At 43.3% G+C, this 20,308-nt stretch overlaps 1 protein-coding gene across 2 annotated transcripts in view; it reads right to left on the bottom strand.

Moving 5' to 3' along the window:
• Window positions 1-20,308, bottom strand: part of LOC124721210 — a 526,868-nt gene that overhangs the window by 305,115 nt on the left and 201,445 nt on the right. For both annotated transcript variants that reach the window (XM_047246062.1, XM_047246061.1), the window contains exon 2: window positions 16,117-16,260. In XM_047246062.1, the coding sequence (XP_047102018.1) occupies window positions 16,117-16,260 (144 nt within the window). The remainder of the gene's footprint in view (window positions 1-16,116; window positions 16,261-20,308) is intronic.

Here is a 20,308-nt window from a genome sequence, read left to right as displayed (position 1 = left end):
ACCCTTGACATAGACAAATGTAATGTATTGCGAACACATAGAAAGAAGGAACCTTTATTGTATGATTATATGATAGCGGAACAAACACTGGTAGCAGTTACTTCTGTAAAATATCTGGGAGTATGCGTGCGGAACGATTTGAAGTGGAATGATCATATAAAATTAATTGTTGGTAAGGCGGGTACCAGGTTGAGATTCATTGGGAGAGTCCTTAGAAAATGTAGTCCATTAACAAAGGAGGTGGCTTACAAAACACTCGTTCGACCTATACTTGAGTATTGCTCATCAGTGTGGGATCCGTACCAGATCGGGTTGACGGAGGAGATAGAGAAGATCCAAAGAAGAGCGGCGCGTTTCGTCACAGGGTTATTTGGTAACCGTGATAGCGTTACGGAGATGTTTAACAGACTCAAGTGGCAGACTCTGCAAGAGAGGAGCTCTGCATCACGGTGTAGCTTGCTGTCCAGGTTTCGAGAGGGTGCGTTTCTGGATGAGGTATCGAAGATATTGCTTCCCCCTACTTATACCTCCCGAGGAGATCACGAATGTAAAATTAGAGAGATTAGAGCGCGCACGGAGGCTTTCAGACAGTCGTTCTTCCCGCGAACCATACGTGACTGGAACAGGAAAGGGAGGTAATGACAGTGGCACGTAAAGTGCCCTCCGCCACACACCGTTGGGTGGCTTGCGGAGTATAAATGTAGATGTAGATGTAGACCACATCGAGCTATTCTGTTTAAACAGAGCCTTGCATAGCCACGGTACCTACAGTACGAGTAACCGCAGGTTAAGACGCAACTGGTTTACTCGTTTGGATTGCTGTTTTGAAGGGCAACTATGCAGCAGTAACCGTTTCGTACCGTCGCAACCTGCAATACAAAATGCTACGTACAGTTACAAAAGTACTGTGATGTGGTTACAGTCGTCGTGATAACAATTCCGCACAGCGCCCTGTCGCTTTTCCATTGCAGTCAGTGAATCCATACAGGAGGTGTACACAGGACAACTCATTGTCAGTAGACCTATCAATTCGGCCGTGTATCACTACTAACGTACAACACTGCCGGAAAAACTACTGCAGGATAGACCCGAGCAGTACTAACTTCTAGCTTTAGAGAGAAGAGTAAAGTGTGGATTACTATTGTCAACAAGTAACGTGAGTAAATGGAACAAGTGTCTTTCCAAACAATAATCACAGCGCATACCGTCTCGATATTTACGCTGTTGTGCAGATGTATCTGCGCTGTTGTGCAAATATTTTCAGTGCAATACAGTTACTTAGATAAATGTGAGTAAGAAATTAAACGAAATGGAGTTGTTCTGAAACGATCTACTGGGGTCCAAGCGTCCCTTATAACACAATGCTCATAAAATATACCTGAATAATCTCCGAAATTTAGTCGGTTCGGATTTTCGCTATATTCGCTACATAAGGCTGCGGTTGACTCCTTTATTCGTTCTTCTCCGACCCAGGATGTATTTCAGCATGACTGACGGGATCCACACGTATTTGAATCAGGCTGCTAGCCAGTAGGAATTGGTAAAATTACGGTGCGTTTAGAGCCGCAAAGAGCTTCAATTACATCATCGCTTCCAGTTCCTATTCTCGCGAATTCCGTAAATAACTCTTGGCGAATACCAACATGCATCCTCCCGCAAGGAGACAGGAAATTACTTCTCCACCCATGTCAAGTGTGAGCTGGTTCTTCGTGTATGATGACACCAACATAAACGTCAGAATGAGGTAGTACCAACTGTCAGTGGAAATTTTAACACCAGAGACGAGCGTCTAATGAGTGAAACGTAGCAATACAACTGCTACCTCGCACTATGAAATAAAGTACACCAGTACAGGAAGCAAGGTACGACGTGACGACAGCAGCAAAAATGAACTGCCTTCAACCTGTGGTATCTGCTCAGACTTACTCACGTTTGAAAGTAAACGCCTCGCCGAACTCCATGTCTGCCGCGATCTTTCATTTTATAAACACACACAGAAAGAGCTACAACTTGTAAATATTACGGTTTTCACTAGACATTGCATCACGTAATCTACCACAATTAAACGTCTTGAGTCACTTTTACAATAAAATGTTTCAATGGCGCATTTCGATGCCGAATCTCTTTATCTTCGGTTGTCGTTTTTGGATAATATACATGTCGCAGAATACTATGTTTATTCGGGAGCTCTTAATCACTATAATCAAACGAAGCAGACCAAATCCGCTGAATTTCAGAAGACAGCACCTTTTTAACCTCTCGACACTTGGGAAATATCATATCGTTCCTTAACAATAGTTAGAAATTCGCGTACAAGAACGTCGTGTTCATTCACCATAGATAATTATCATCCGAATATGAAGAAGTAATTCTTCGATAAGCGCCATTGGTTATTATGCATAACTGACTGTTTTATTGTGATATAAAACGTAATTCCATGTTTGTCATTCAGTCGTCTTACTGGTGAATCAGAGGGAATACCTGCAACATTTAGAGAAATTAAACATCTTCCAAACTTCAAAAGACAGCTAATGGCCCACATTCTGTCAGACAGCTATCTCTTCTTGCAGCTCACTGTCATCAGCCCTTCCTCCCTCACCACTTTTCTCTCTCCTTGTCTACAGAGTTCTTTATTGAAATTCTCTTCTTTCCCAGCAACCATTCTCACTTTCATTTCAATCCTTTCCTCTTTCATTATCCCTTCCACTTTTTTTAATACCAAACAAAGCTTCAACAATGCTGAGCTAGTCTATACCATTATTATTGCCTCCATTATTTTATTATTATTGTTTGTAATAGTGTTACCGTTGTTATTATTATTATCGCAAATTATTACTTGTTATTAATAATGTAAATTATTATTATTGAGTTTGTTATTTAATAACTAATTACTATCATTCTTAATTACTCCATTATTTTAACAACATTATTAGTGTTACTATTATTATTATTATTATTGTAAATATTTATTTTTATTAATAATGTAAACTATTATTACTATTGTTATATAACGCTTTTTGTATTTTTTGTAGTGATAAGACTTATGAGAGGGCCTTAAGACCCTAACCTGGTCATCTTAAATAAGCAATAAATAAATAAATGTTTTCTCTGGTCTTCAAGTACGACTGCGGTAAAATTTTACTGTGACTGTTGGTCTCTTGAATCGGTAACTACTGGATTAAACTGCCGAAAATAATCTAGTCAGAATCCATCATCAAAAGCTACGCAAATATTTTTCAGTTATGCTTTCAAGCGACTATCTCAACAGGGTCAAAACGACGAAATCTGTTTCGTATGCGTACCATCAAATATTCATTAAGGTTTCTAGCACCCAGTACAAAATGTTTATTTTTTTTTATTTTTTGTTATAATTTCATTCACTCTTCCTGACATCTACATCTGTACTCAGCAAGACACCTCTCGGTGTGTGATGGAGAGTTCTTATGATACCATTACATATTTCGAGAAACTCATATAACCAATATGTTGTGTATGAAATCTGAATTCGGGCTCCACCGTAGATAATCTTAATCGAAAATTGGGATCAAGGAACGCAAACCGTTTTCATAGGTCTTTTAGATACTACCAAATTTAACAGCACCGTCACTTCTATTTGCTCATTAAATTACTGAAAATCAACTAGCTGATTTAGCGCACAATTTTTTTCCGATACAGGAGTATTTCTTTGTCTCATGACAAATTATATGATACGTTACATTGGCAAATGTGAGAGGTTGTGCAACAGTTGCCACTGAAGACATAGTTAACAGGGTCCCTTTTCATTCAATCTCATTTTGGTTTTTCACGGCTTCCCTAAATTACTGCAGACGAATATAAGGACGGTGTTTTCTTCAAAAACACAGTCTTAAAACTGAGCTAGCTCCCCTTACTGTGAAGACTGTACTGTCGACTGACGTTAAAACACAACATTTCTTTTTCCTTTCTGCACTCCTAAACCAGTCCACAACATTTTCCTATGTAAAGAACTTAAACTTGGAAACAAGCCGTTTCCGAAACTTGCAGTAACGAGCGTACCTAGCAGCCTGTTATCCAATGTACACTTTACTTTAAGACTGCTTTTAAATGTGTTAAATGTGTGCTGCATCAAAATAATTCTATTTAATTACTTGATAAATATAGTATTGGTGCTTCATGGTGTAACTTTCCATTTTCGTCAGAGTATTTAAGAATATAGCGAATCACTGGGTAGTGTTGGAGACTGCTGTGAACGGAAGTGTAATGTAGCATATGGAATTCGATAGCATGTAGTGGCAATTTCCATTCACCTAAGGTCCAGATAATGTCATAGTCGTCTTATTAGCAACTTGTTCTCTATTTCTCCGATACCTGCATTTTTTCTAATTGAATACAGTCTTTTTCGCCAAGTTAGGAGATATTTCTTATAATTTACATATGTATGTAGATTGACTAGCGGGCGTCGTTCACTTTGAAGAGGCGAAAACCAGATTCAGAATATCTCGATCAGAAGACCGTGGATACATGTTTATCAACATTGTGCTAGCTCGCTGGCACTTGCCTGTTAACAGATATACACGTACCTAGCAAGCGGGCTGCCATGCAAGTATTTGAGAGGTTCGAGACTCGGAAAGTGTTCATTTGACGTATAGAGACAATACGTGATAACATATAAGTGCTCTGCAACAAAGCAACGAATGCACTAGTGATGTTGGAAAAGAGCGAACTGGTTTGTTGGGCTGCATCTAACGAAGAGCGCCGGCCGCAAAGCATTAAAGATGTCATTCCCAAGTCCAAGGTTGGCACCGTAGATTTCTGAGAAAAATGGAAATAGAAACGTATGTCGCTGACAAATACTCGTGCCACAGCGCCTCCTCTTGGCAAAAAGGACGCCGTTAAAAAGGTGAAGTAGGACTGCAAGCTCGTTAGCATATAAAACGAGTCGAGAACAACAAAACCACCGTAAAACTCTTGCGCCAGCTGCGACAAAATGAACGCAGGGAAACGTGCGAAAATACTAGCAACCTGTTGCCTTTGAATTGCAAACTGCGATGTGTTGTTCGCTGAAGTATCGCTCTTTTCGGAGCTATTATTCTGACCAGGTATCAGAGACACTTGAACAACGAGAAGTTTTGATGAAGTTGACTCTTAGAGACAGACTGCCCGAGTAAGTCGAATATTTGGACATAAAATGTACTTGGATGACGACAGATTTACACTGGTAATACCAGTAATAGGAAATGTGTACTGTTTGAGGCTTTCCCGGCGCTGCATCTGCTTGATAGGTTCCCGGGAATTACGCCGGATAATATTGTAGAAACCGCACAATATTTCAGCGAGACAACTGCCCGCCATCTTAACTGTAAGAAGTGCCATTTTTTAGAAAAAGGAATAATGATTAGAGTTTAATTTTCCGAACAGCTTGAGATCAATAGAGAAGGCATAGAAGATCAGTCAGACAATGGTTGGCAAAATATCGACTCTAAATAGTGTAAAGTGTGAAGTCATCCGCTTGAGTATTAGAAGAAATCCACTAAATTTCGGTTACAAGATAAATCACACAACTCAAAAGGTTGTTAATTCGACTAAATACTTACAAGGGAAACTCCCCATCGCATCCCCTCAGATTTTGCACTAACGTGGCCCAGTGAATATCCCGTCAAAAACTGAACACAAATCTGGCATGAAGACAAGAAGAAGATATACTGAACTGTGAAAAAAGAAGTAAAATGGAAAAAGTGAACGATCCATGCATAAGATGTGCAACACCGAACAACTGCGAGAATCACGCTCTTGTGGTTGTGTTGTCACGATGATGCACCTAATCTGTGGACACAATGCAGGAGGAATTGAGACTACAATGTACATCTTGTTACGAACTGGAACTAAGGATGTAGGTATTAGGTGAGATGTACTTACGTACTGTGGTCGAAATGAAATTGGCAGAAATTGCAGAAAGTTTAGCTCGCACATCGTGATAATAGCCCTAAAGCTCATGAGAATGAAGTATACTGTGCAAAAGAGTAAAGGGTCACTTTTCTGAAACCCTGTCATTTTCATTCACTGCGCTGCAGAAGTTCGAAATTTGGTTCTAATGTGTCTAAAACTTTCTTCTGTAACGGTACAAAAGCGTGGTGCCCTGCGGCCTCACCCTCGGACTCGGCGGCTATAAAACGTCAAGGAGCCGGCTGGTGTGGCCGAGCGGTTCTAGGCGCTTCAGTCTGGAACCGCCCGACCGCTACGGTCGCAGGTTCGAATCCTGCCTCGGGCATGGATGTGTGTGATGTCCTTAGGTTAGTTAGGTTTAAATAGTTCTAAGTTCTAGGGGACTGATGACCTCAGATGTTAAGTCCCATAGGGCTCAGAGCCAAAACGTCAAGATGTCAACACATGCGAAAAGGACAGAGGTAAGAAGTTCATGTAAGGTAAGGTAAGGGTTAATGATGTCATATTGGCACCAAATCTCACCACAGTTCTGCCCAACGCCATCGTAGACGTGTCACACGACACAAGGTGGGAAAATCGTCGCACTCCCTCCCCCTTCCCCCGCCCCTACAATTTCGTGCCTTCTCTTGACGCTTCTGCGGTGAAGGCCACAATCGCGACGCCCAGCTTTGAAACAATTGAAACCCCGCGATTTTCTCATGGGTGGCCGAGGAAAACATTTCAGACACATCGCCGCTCTGAATCGACTCGAAAAAGAGTCAGGAGGTGCGATAAAGGACAACAATGAAACCACCGCTTCCGTTGGCGCGTTCACTACTGTTGAAAAACTGCATTTCAAAGTGCTATGTGCAACAGAACGACGTTCTTGACAACATACGACATTAATGACACACCCTGAACGAATCAGCCCTTCTCTAAGGACATCGGGTGGGTTCAACCCTATTGAATGTGGTTTGATCCCATTGGAGTGTAGTGTGACATAAATTTTTGTTCTGTTGTACAGAGTGGAACCACTAGGGACGGTTCAAAATCGTTCAATGAAATCTGAAGTAGAAAAGGGTTTACTGTTACGATATTGTTCTCAAGATGTAATTAGTAGGTGGAGGTAGTAACTAATTTCGAGTTGTAAGTAGGCTGTTTAGGTTTTTATGGTGGTAACGCCACGTAGTGCCCTGTATGAAATTCGCTGACTGCGCTGTATGCAGTCTGTGGCTGGTTGGACTCATTGTTGGAATTTCGCTTGAGTAGTGTTGAACAGTTGGATGTGAACAGTGCGTAGCGTTGTGCAGTTGGAGGTGAGCCGCCAGCAGTGGTGGATGTGGAGGGAGAGATGCCAGAGTTTTGAGAGGACGATCTGGATGTGTGTCCGTCAGAAAAAGGAAATCTGTTTAACTGGATGTCACAAAATTATATATATATATATATATATATATATATATATATATATATATATATATATATATATATATATATATATATATATAATAGAGGGAAACATTCCACGTGGGAAAAATATATCTAAAAAGAAAGATGATGAAACTTACCAAACAAAAGCGCTGGCAGGTCGATAGACACACAAACAAACACAAACATACACACAAAATTCTAGCTTTCGCAACCAATGGTTGCCTCGTCAGGAAAGAGGGAAGGAGAAGGAAAGACAAAAGGATATGGGTTTTAAGGGAGAGGGTAAGGAGTCATTCCAATCCCGGGAGCGGAAAGACTTACCTTGGGGAAAAAAGGACAGGTATACACTCGCACACACACACATATCCATCCACACATACACAGACACAAGCAGACATTTGTAAAGGCAAAGAGTTTGGGCAGAGATGTCAGTCGGGGCGGATGTACAGAGGCAAAGATGAAGTTGAAAGACAGGTGGGGTATGAGCGGCGGCAAATTGAAATTAGAAATTAGCGGAGATTGAGGCCTGGCGGATAGCGAGAAGAAAGGATATGCTGAAGGGCAAGTTCCCATCTCCGGAGTTCTGACAGGTTGGTGTTAGTGGGAAGTATCCAGATAACCCGGACGGTGTAACACTGTGCCAAGATGTGCTGGTCGTGCACCAAGGCATGTTTAGCCACAGGGTGATCCTCATTACCAACAAACACTGTCTGCCTGTGTCCATTCATGCGAATGGACAGTTTGTTGCTGGTCATTCCCACATAGAACGCTTCACAGTGTAGGCAGGTCAGTTGGTAAATCACGTGGGTGCTTTCACACGTGGCTCTGCCTTTGATCGTGTACACCTTCCGGGTTACAGGACTGGAATAGGTGGTGGTGGGAGGGTGCATGGGACAGGTTTTACACCGGGGGCGGTTACAGGGGTAGGAGCCAGAGGGTAGGGAAGGTGGTTTGGGGATTTCATAGGGATGAACTAAGAGGTTGCGAAGGTTAGGTGGACGGCGGAAAGACACTCTTGGTGGAGTGGGGAGGATTTCATGAAGGATGGATCTCATTTCAGGGCAGGATTTGAGGAAGTCGTATCCCTGCTGGAGAGCCACATTCAGAATCTGATCCAGTCCCGGAAAGTATCCTGTCACAAGTGGGGCACTTTTGGGGTTCTTCTGTGGAAGGTTCCGGGTTTGAGGAGATGAGGATGTGGCTCTGGTTATTTGCTTCTGTACCAGGTCGGGAGGGTAGTTACGGGATGCAAAAGCTGTTTTTAGGTTGTTGGTGTAATGGTTCAAGGATTCCGGACTGGAGCAGATTCGTTTGCCACGAAGACCTAGGCTGTAGGGAAGGGACCGTTTGATGTGGAATGGGTGGCAGCTGTCATAATGGAGGTACTGTTGCTTGTTGGTGGGTTTAATGTGGACGGACGTGTGAAGCTGGCCATTGGACAGGTGGAGGTCAACGTCAAGGAAAGTGGCATGGGATTTGGAGTAGGACCAGGTGAATCTGATGGAACCAAAGGAGTTGAGGTTGGAGAGGAAATTCTGGAGTTCTTCTTCACAGTGAAGAAGAACTCCAGAATTTCCTCTCCAACCTCAACTCCTTTGGTTCCATCAGATTCACCTGGTCCTACTCCAAATCCCATGCCACTTTCCTTGACGTTGACCTCCACCTGTCCAATGGCCAGCTTCACACGTCCGTCCACATTAAACCCACCAACAAGCAACAGTACCTCCATTATGACAGCTGCCACCCATTCCACATCAAACGGTCCCTTCCCTACAGCCTAGGTCTTCGTGGCAAACGAATCTGCTCCAGTCCGGAATCCTTGAACCATTACACCAACAACCTAAAAACAGCTTTTGCATCCCGTAACTACCCTCCCGACCTGGTACAGAAGCAAATAACCAGAGCCACATCCTCATCTCCTCAAACCCGGAACCTTCCACAGAAGAACCCCAAAAGTGCCCCACTTGTGACAGGATACTTTCCGGGACTGGATCAGATTCTGAATGTGGCTCTCCAGCAGGGATACGACTTCCTCAAATCCTGCCCTGAAATGAGATCCATCCTTCATGAAATCCTCCCCACTCCACCAAGAGTGTCTTTCCGCCGTCCACCTAACCTTCGCAACCTCTTAGTTCATCCCTATGAAATCCCCAAACCACCTTCCCTACCCTCTGGCTCCTACCCCTGTAACCGCCCCCGGTGTAAAACCTGTCCCATGCACCCTCCCACCACCACCTATTCCAGTCCTGTAACCCGGAAGGTGTACACGATCAAAGGCAGAGCCACGTGTGAAAGCACCCACGTGATTTACCAACTGACCTGCCTACACTGTGAAGCGTTCTATGTGGGAATGACCAGCAACAAACTGTCCATTCGCATGAATGGACACAGGCAGACAGTGTTTGTTGGTAATGAGGATCACCCTGTGGCTAAACATGCCTTGGTGCACGGCCAGCACATCTTGGCACAGTGTTACACCGTCCGGGTTATCTGGATACTTCCCACTAACACCAACCTGTCAGAACTCCGGAGATGGGAACTTGCCCTTCAGCATATCCTTTCTTCTCGCTATCCGCCAGGCCTCAATCTCCGCTAATTTCTAATTTCAATTTGCCGCCGCTCATACCCCACCTGTCTTTCAACTTCATCTTTGCCTCTGTACATCCGCCCCGACTGACATCTCTGCCCAAACTCTTTGCCTTTACAAATGTCTGCTTGTGTCTGTGTATGTGTGGATGGATATGTGTGTGTGTGCGAGTGTATACCTGTCCTTTTTTCCCCAAGGTAAGTCTTTCCGCTCCCGGGATTGGAATGACTCCTTACCCTCTCCCTTAAAACCCATATCCTTTTGTCTTTCCTTCTCCTTCCCTCTTTCCTGACGAGGCAACCATTGGTTGCGAAAGCTAGAATTTTGTGTGTATGTTTGTGTTTGTTTGTGTGTCTATCGACCTGCCAGCGCTTTTGTTTGGTAAGTTTCATCATCTTTCTTTTTAGATATATATATATATATATATATATATATATATATATGATGACTTTTGAACATTATTAAGGTAAATTCATTGTTTGTTCTTCATTAAAATCTTTCATTTGCTAAATATGCCTATCAGTAGTTAGTGCCTTCAGTAGTTAGAATCTTTTATTTAGCCGGCAGTATTGGCGCTCGCTGTATTGCAGTAGTTCGAGTAACAAAGATTTTTGTGAAGTAAGTGATTCATGAAAGGTATAGGTTATTGTTAGTCAGGGACATTCTTTTGTAGGGATTATTGAAAGATTGCGTTGCGCTAAGAATATTGTGTGTCAGTTTAGTGATGATCAGAATAAGTAAAGAGAGAAATGTCTGAGTACGGTCCGTTTTTCTCAGCTGTTTGAAAATCAAATAACGTAAGAGTTTTTCCAGCACTGTCATTCATAATTTTTAAAGGGGATGTTTCAGAGTGAGAACAAATCTGAGGTTAATACTGCTTGTTATCACACTGACACAATTAACACGCACTTTCCATAATGTCAAACAAGCTTTGTTTAATTGATGTGTTTTTAGTGCTATGATATGTGTAACAAACTAGAAAGTGAACCCCGTTACATTAAGTACCGTACATGTCGGTCAGAAACAGTCTGAAAAGTTCGGGGTGTTGCAGGGTAGGCTGTGCTGAAAAATAATTTGTGAGAAGAAATTCGAGATTTAAGTCTGAAAAGTTCGTAAGGATGTTGCAGGGTAGATTGTGCTGAGAAATAATTTGTAGGAAGAAATTCGAGATTTTGGGCCTTTTCCGATTTATTAGCATTGATTTTAGGGAATCAGGCCGTTGCCGCGCAAGTTGAAGAGGCCCGCCAGAGACGGTTTTGCCAAACGTGTACATCGTTTGGTTTGCTAAAGCCGAATAAGAGAGCGATACATAAATTGGACATGGGACGGTAATAAGGATGGGACCCGAGCCAGAGGCTGAACATTCTCCTGCGCTATTATCTATACTATGAGAACAACTGGCTGACTGTATCTGACTGGCCGTTTGAATGTGCGCGCGGAACGGCCTCATTGACGTACGTCAATGGTAATTAAATCGGAAACGGCACAACTACCGAATTTTTTTCTTAGTAATTAATTGTCAGCAGAACTTATCCTTTAACACTCTTACAAGCGTTTCAGACTGTTTTTGATCACCCTGTATATGAATCAAATATTTGAACACTATTTCAGTGATTATTGGATGTTTATGTATTTTGTCCAGGCTTGTTATATTACTCAACGTCTATAGTACTGTGGGAAGCTAATGATTATTTTTTTTGTCTTAAGCTATGTTAACTCTTTCAGTTGCGATGTTTATTGTTAAGAGGGTTTGCAATCACAGGTGCTTACACATTAACTCATTCTTGCTAGTGCGAATGCTCTTGAGGTATAGTAGACGCTACACAATGCAGATAACTGCTTTTAGAATCTTTATATTATTCAGTTCCATGAACTATTACTGTAGTGTGTGACTGAGTAATGATTTTCGCTTTTTTGGTACACGACCTTCAATTAATCTCCATTAACTAAGGAGACTGCCTGCACTACACTTGTCCGTCCGCGACTAGCACCCGAGAGTACAGACAATGTTCACTCGAACTCGCAGGGTTGCAAAGCCATGTCAGGTATCTTGCTTCTGAAAATCAGCTTGTTTACAGTATGACAAGTCTCCACACGGACAGTGCGATGATATCTAGAGCACCGCGGACTGACAGCAAGGCGACCTTTGTTGCGGCTTCCTTTGAAGGAGAAGCAGAGAGAAGTGCGCCAACATTTATTCGCCCAACGAGAACAGTGGAAACAGCAGTGGCACAATATCGTCTTTTCTGACTTGTCTCGGTTCTGCGTACAGCACACGACAGAGGAATCATGTGAAGCCTTAGAGGAGATCAAACATCGTCAGATTGAATTCATAATCGACATACGGGTCCAGTACTTTGCATGATGGTATGGAGTGCCGCTAGAACTTCTGATTAGCATTTCCGGTAATGTGGATAGCAGGCATTACATTTCTGATGTGTTGAGACAGGTGGCGGTGCCCTATCTCAGAAGTCTCCGTGACATTATCTTTCAACATGATAACGCAAGACCGTGTGCTGCCTGTGCACTCCTGGCGTACCTACATACACGGGGTGTTCGACTTTTACACTGGTCAGCACGTTCTCCAGTTCTCTCGCCCACTGAAAACGTGCGGCCGTAGGTTGCCGAGAGACTGGCACTCCACCACTCGCCAACCAACACAGTCGGATTCTGGCACAGAGTTGCAGCAGTATGGAATGGCGCACCTGTATCTGTCCTCCAAGCTCAGTTCGACTCGATACTTAGCCTGTTTAGAGCCATTGTTGCTGCCACACGTAGCACCAATGTCCGTTACATTTCGCACCCCGTATACTCTCAAATCCACTACAAATTTAATGGCGTATTGTTCCTCCTATACTGTCTACGCACAATAAGTAGAACTGAATTATTTTCTGTCGTTTAGGGTGTTGTAATATTGATGGGTTTTCTTGGGATAGTTCAGAAAACCCATCAACATTACAACACCCTAAACGACAGAAAATAATTCAATTTTACTTATTGTGCGTAGACAGTATAGGTGGAACAATCCTCAGATTACCGAACAATCGCACTTATGTCACATGCTAGCAACGTCATGTTGAAAATCTTACAAAATAGACTTCGCCAATATCTAGATCGAGAGCTACCTGAAGAACAACATGAATTTAGGAAAGGAAGAGAAACTAAAGATCAAATTGCTAACATTCGGTGGATTATGGAAAAAGCAAGAGAATTCCAGAGAGATGTGTACCTCTGCTTTATTGACTACGCCAAAGCCTTTGACTGCGTCGATCACAACAAATTATGGAACGTACTGAAAAACATGGGTGTACCAGATCACCTCATTCATCTGATACGGAGTTTATACCTTGACAAAGAAGCCATGGTGAGAACTATGTATGGAACAACGAAATGGATAAAGATTCAGAAAGGGGTCTGCCAAGGCTGCATACTGTCACCGTACTTATTCAATCTGTATGCAGAACATGTTATGTGGAACGCGAGGCTAGATGAAGGAGAAACAGGAATTAAAATAGCTGGAATAAATGTAAACAACCTCAGGTACGCGGATGATACGATCCTGTTGGCAGAAAGTGAAGAAGAATTGACAACACTCTTGCTGAAGGTGAAAGACGAAAGTGAAAAGGCCGGTCTTAGGCTGAATGTGAAGAAAACGAAAATTATGGCAACTACACCTACCAATTCGTGGGATATAGCAGGAGAAACCATTGAGGTAGTGACCACATTCAGTTACCTCGGTTCCCAGATCTCTGCAGCCATGAAATCCGGATACGCCTGTTGCTCGGTAGACAGGCGATGTCAAACCTTGACAAGGTTATAAGGTCCAGAGATATAACACTAGCAACAAAGATCCGTATTGTGAGGGCTATGGTCTTTCCAGTTGTGATGTATGGATGTGAGGCCTGGACCATTAGAAAGGCTGAACGGCGAAGAATTGACTCCTTCGAATTGTGGTGTTGGGGGAAACTTCATAGAGTTCCATGGACTGCAAAGAGAATCAACAGATCAATATTGGAGCAAATAAAACCAGATTTCTCCCTGGAAGGTCTAATGTTAAAACAAAAGCTGACCTACTTTGGACACACAATGCGAAGGCATGTTGTTGTTGTTGTGGTCTTCAGTTCTGAGACTGGTTTGATGCAGCTCTCCATGTTAATCTATCCTGTGCAAGCTCCTTCATCTCCCATTACCTACTGCAACCTACATCCTCCTGAATCTGATTAGTGTATTCATCTCTTGGTCTCCCTCTACGATTTTTACCCTCCACACTGCCCTCCAATGCTAAATTTGTGATCCCTTGATGCCTCAGGACATGTCCTACCAACCGATCCCTTCTTCTGGTCAAGTTGTGCCACAAAATTCTGTTCTCCCCGATCCTATTCAATACCTCCTCATTAGTTACGTGATCTACCCACCTAATCTTCAACATTCTTCTGTAGCACCACATTTCAAAAGCTTCTATTCTCTTCTTGTCCAAACTATTTATTGTCCATGTTTCACTTCCATACATGGCTACACTCCATACAAATACTTTCAGAAACGACATCCTGACACTTAAATCTATACTCGATGTTAAAAAATTTCTCTTCTTCAGAAACGCTTTCTTTGCCATTGCCAGTCCACGTTTTATATCCTCTCTACTTCGACCATCATCAGTTATTTTGCTCCTCAAATAGATAAACTCCTTTACTACTTTAAGTGTCTCATTTCCTGGTCTAATTCCCTCAGCATCGCCCGACTTAATTCGACTACATTCCATTATCCTCGTTTCTCTTTTGTTGATGTTCATCTTATATCCTCCTTTCAAGATACTGTCCATTCCGTTCAACTGCTCTTGCAAATCCTTTGCTGTCTCTGACAGAATTACAATGTCATCGGCGAACCTCAAAGTTTTTATTTCTTCTCCCTGGATTTTAATATCTACTCCAAATTTTTCTTTTGTTTCCTTTAGTGCTTGCTCAATATACAGATTGAGTAACATCGGGGAGAGGCTACAACCCTGTCTCACTCCCTTCCCAACCACTGCTTCCCTTTCATGCCCCTCGACTCTTATAACTGCCATCTGGTTTCTGTACAAATTGTAAATAGCCTTTCGCTCCCTGTATTTTACCCCTGCCACCTTTAGAATTTGAAAGAGAATATTTCAGTCAACATTGTCAAAAGCTTTCTCTAAGTCTACAAATGCTAGAAACGTAGGTTTGTCTTTACTTAATCTTCCTTCTAAGATAAGTCGTAAGGTCAGTATTGCCTCACGTGTTCCAACATTTCTACGGAATCCAAACTGATCTTCCCCGAGGTCGGCTTCTACCAGTTTTTCCATTCGTCTGTAAATAATTCGCGTTAGTATTTTGCAGCTGTGACTTACTAAACTGATCTTCCGGTAATTTTCACATCTGTCAACACCTGCTTTCTTTGGGATTGGAATTATTATATTCTTCTTGAAGTCTGAGGGTATTTCGCCTGTCTCGTACATCTTGCTCACCAGATGGTAGACTTTTGTCAGGGCTGGCTCTCCCAAGGCCGTCAGTAGTTCTAATGGAATGTTGTCTACTCCCGGGGCCTTGTTTCGACTCAGGTCTCTGTCAAACTCTTCACGCAGTATCGTATCTCCCATTTCATCTTTATCTACATCCTCTTCCATTTCCATAATATTGTCCTCAAGTACATCGCCCTTGTATAGACCCTCTGTATACTCCTTCCACCTTTCTGCTTTCCCCTCTTTGCTTAGAACTGGGTTTCCATCTGAGCTCTTGATATTCATACAAGTGGCTCTCTTTTCTCCAAAGGTCTCTTTAATTTTCCTGTAGGCTGTATCTATTTTACCCCTAGTGAGATAAGCCTCTACATCCTTACATTTGTCCTCTAGCCATGCCTGCTTAGGCATTTTGCACTTCCTGTCGATCTCATTTTTGAGACGTTTGTATGCGAAGGCATGCCTCGCTGGAAAAATCATTAATGCTGAGGAAGCTCGATGGAACTAGAAGAAGAGGACGTCAGAGGATGAGATGGATCGATGGCATCACAGAAGCAATATGTTCCAACCTGGAAGGTCTACGGGAGAAAGTGCAAGACAGGAAAAAGTGGCGTGATTTGGTTCATGGGGTCACGAAGAGTCGGAACCGACTAAACAAATAGAGAGAGAGAATGTTGATGGCCAGCGGTGCCTTGTAAAGTGCGCTAAAATGTATTGTGTGACTTACCGTCGTTAAAGGAGATGGTACGGCTCGGGGGCGGAGGCTGCGGCTGCGACTGCGGCGCATGGGGACGGTACGGGCTGTGGCCGCGCCCCGCCGAGCCGCCGCCGCCGCCTCCGGCACGCGGACGCGTCGCCTCCTCGCCATCTTCTGCAAACACCACCACAACATGCTCACACCTGCACGCTCCACGCTCTTACAGTAGCTACACAAGTTCACAATAACAATAAGCTGAAGCAGAGTGCCGGAAAGAAAAGTTAAGCACCCAGAACACATGGTCGGATGTCAATGTAATTTTACCTACGTACACACCATCAGCGAGTACTTAAATGATTACAGATACGATTCTCTATGAAAGGTAGGAAGACCACCAGTGTACATCAGCATTATTCGTGTGCACTCGCTGCAATATTGATTGGAGGGAATTAAAGGCACGTGGGTATATGCTGCCGTTACCACCAAAAGACAAACGACTGCGTTTGGGAAGCATGGAGTGTTCGTGAATGGTGGTCACAGTACGTTCACCCATTAGCTGTGGTCTTGCACTGCTCTGAATGACCATCGTCGGCGAGCATGGCGGCGACCTGGGGAGAGATCTCTTTCTTGCGATGTTTTGGACAGGCACAGCGGTGTTACTCGTGGTGTAGAGAGCCATCCCGTACGACTTCAGACCACTGCTGATAGTGAATGAGGAAATTCTGACGACACAACGATGCAGAAAAGAACGTTCAAATGTGTGTGAAATCTTATGGGACTTAGCTGCTAAGGTCATCAGTCCCTAAGCTTACACACTACATAACCTAAACTATCCTAATGTTTGTTATTCGCGGTTGAACAAAAAAATGCACCTGTCTGAAATCGACCATTCTCACGCACCAGTTTTTTTTTTCGGGAATTTCGACTTTGTAGCCGCGAAAAATTATTCTATGTGCTTGCCCATGACTAAAACTGATGAAGTGAACAAGGAGCTTACGACGTACTACGGCTTGGCAATCCGACGGCATTCCATTTCGGTGGAACAGATGAATAAGGCAATTTGGGCAACGTATTTCCACAAGTGTTAGACGGATGACCACCCACAACACCAAACTTGTCCGGCAGGGGAAACCAGTTGGTGCAAGTGGCGCATTGCAGAGGCTACCGGACATCTGGACGAATATAAACACGACCAGCCACTCTCCAAAGAAGTTCAAAAAGTGATTCAAATGTTCAAATGTGTGTGAAATCTTATGGGACTTAACTGCTAAGGTCATCAGTCCCTAAGCTTACACACTACTTAACCTAAATTATCCTAAAGACAAACACACATACCCATGCCCGAGGGAGGACTCGAATCTCCGCCGGGACCAGCCGCACGGTCCATGACTGCAGCGCCCGACGCCGCTCGGCTAATCCCGCGCGGCCGACACAACGATGCGTCACTTTCATTCTACTTCGTCATGTGTTACCTCTCATGCAAGAGTATCGTGTTGTCAGTTTTCAACAGGACAATTCTCGTCCACACATGGCACGTGTTTCTATGAACTGTCTGGGCGATCTTGAGGTACTCCCATGGTCAGAAAGATTCATAGATATGCCTCCCGTAGAAAATATGTGGTATCAGTGCGGACGTCAACTCCGCCCCATTGCCAGAATCCACGTCATCAAGGACCAGTTACAACAGTTGTGGGCCGGCGTGCCACAAGAGGGAATACAGCGGCTTCATAATACTCTTCCAGATCGAATCAGTGCACACATCCAGGCCAGAGAGGATGCAAAGTAATTATGATAAGTTGGCTCATACGCCAAAGCTCTTTATCAGTTTCACTCGATATTGGAATCCCCCTCTCAACCCGTGAAGTTCCCTTTCATTTGCTCCTTCCATTCTGGGTGCTTTACTTTATCTTTCGGGCAGTGTCTGTGCAATATATGCTATCGACCCTCAGCAGATACGTACGGTAATTTCTTTTTGTCCGCAGCGGAAATCTTGCACCTGTGTCAGGTCAATTCAGATGACTTCTTTAACCCACTGGAGTGGCCCAGCACACACGCGAGATTTCCTCTGCTGTTGAAAACGAATTACCGCACGATACTCCACTTTATCAGTGGGCTGCGACACATTGTTCTGTCTCCTCTAGTGGCATACTACGATACGATGGCGTGGAGATTTCAATGTGTACCACCGCTGATGAGATATACCCGGAGAAACACAAAAGGTAATTACGTAACTTTATTTTTTTCGAAGTGATAATTAAAACTTTCATTATCTTACGTCCATAAGAAAACCCGACAGCTCTTAACTGCCTAACGAATCAGTGATGAAAGTGTAGAAAGGCACGAAATTAGTTGTGTGATAAGGAATGACTTATGGACTTTAATTAGATGTTGTATTCGCATCCTAGTTAAGTTTCCAAACAACATTGCAGCTCGTGTTTCACTTATAATTCCGCATCTATTTACGTATCGAAAGTAAAATTTTCATTTATTACAGTATGCAATGAAATGACATGACCTGCCCAGATAGCTGAGAGCGCCTTAGCTAACTTACAGGACTCGGAGAGGCAAACCAGGCCCGGATCGAATCCGCCTCGCGGATTAGCGACTGCCGCCTCGGATACAGACTACGCAAACACTTAGAAAACGTTATCACACGTGAATACGAGATTACACCAGACGTAGACAGATAGGGTACACAAACTCGTCGTCAAGAAGGGCATCCGGTCACCAACTGCTACTAACACTGCCAAAACCGTTCTGTAACAATGCCGACCCCGTAGAGAAATGTGAAAGGGCAAAGAAGGAAATAAAAGAAACTGAAATAACGTAGTCGAAACACAAAAATATGCGAGTCATAAAGCATAAAAAGGTTACATTAGTGATAGTCCCGAAGAATACACACATACTTCGGTGGGAGACCGAAACTTGCTCTGACCTGCCAGTTAGGCGAAGTTTTTTAAATTTTTTTAGGAGCCTTTCCAGCATTCACCGAACGAGACTTAGGGAATCCTCAGAAAAATCAGCCTGCCTTTTCCCAGAACAGTTTTACTTCAAATAGTTCAAATGGCTCTGAGCACTATGGGACTTAACATCTTAGGTCATCAGTCCCGTAGAACTTAGAACTACTTAAACCTAACTAACCTAAGGACATCACACACATCCATGCCCGAGGCAGGATTCGAACCTGCAACCGTAGCGGTCGCGCGGTTCCAGACTGAAGTGCCTAGAACCGCTCGGCCAACAGTTTTCCTACCAACTCGTTGAGATAATTCTTATTGGCATTCTCGAAAGTGTTTAGGCATGTTTAGGGATAACCGTTAGAATAACCACTGCACATTGTGGTGCCACACTTGGTCTACGCAAACAGTTTCGTTCTGTACACTTTTGTTACTCCAGCGTATGATCGGAAGAATTAAATCGGACCCACATGTTTTTTCCCAATCTCGGGCGATTCTCCCACAATTTGGTTGATTTAGGAGACTTTTTTCTCGCAGCAGATCTATTCGAGTCAGGAATCGGAACAAAAGATGCGATCGTAACTTTTCTGCTCCCCCACACACTGGTCGTCCTTGTCTGAGTCCACATGACTTTGATATATCAAAATACTGGAGACGTCCTCGAGTTTCCGCGTGCTCCCTGAGATATCTCTTCAATATCAGTATTCGAATGGGTCCACTTTATACTAGCTGCTAGAATGCACCACACAGCCGCGCATCGGATCGCTGCATGTGAGAGCGGATTCGCTCTGTAACAGCGGATTACGTCGTAGTCAAGAAAATCAGGGCCAGAGGAGAATCTGTCCGCAATAAATCATTAACAACATACCTTGTTTGTACTTTTCTTAACGAGACCAGCAGGTGGTATGAATTTGAAGAACCTAGCAGTAATCGTAGGTTAACATACTTACGGTTCTTTTTGATAACTCCTATAAATGTGACGGATAATGAAAACCGCACCCATATAAAAATATGTAAACTTTGCGCTTAGTATTTCTGGAAGCTACCTGCTACTAAGTCAAATCGTACTTGCATCCCGATAGTCTTCGTCCACAGGAATGCTATTTATGTGTCACCATCCAAAAATGTGTGGGTGAATTCCTAAGGGACCAAACTACTGATGTCATCGGTTCCTAGACTTACACACTACTTAAACTAAGTTATGCTAAGAACAACACATACGCCCATGCCAGAGAGAGGACTCGAACCTCCGGCGGAAGGGAGTG

Source organism: Schistocerca piceifrons, chromosome X (assembly GCF_021461385.2).
Source record: "Schistocerca piceifrons isolate TAMUIC-IGC-003096 chromosome X, iqSchPice1.1, whole genome shotgun sequence".
Classification (NCBI taxonomy): Eukaryota; Metazoa; Arthropoda; class Insecta; order Orthoptera; family Acrididae; genus Schistocerca; species Schistocerca piceifrons.
The sequence above is the reverse complement of the archived record's forward strand: the minus strand, read 5'-3'. Positions and strand labels throughout refer to the sequence as shown.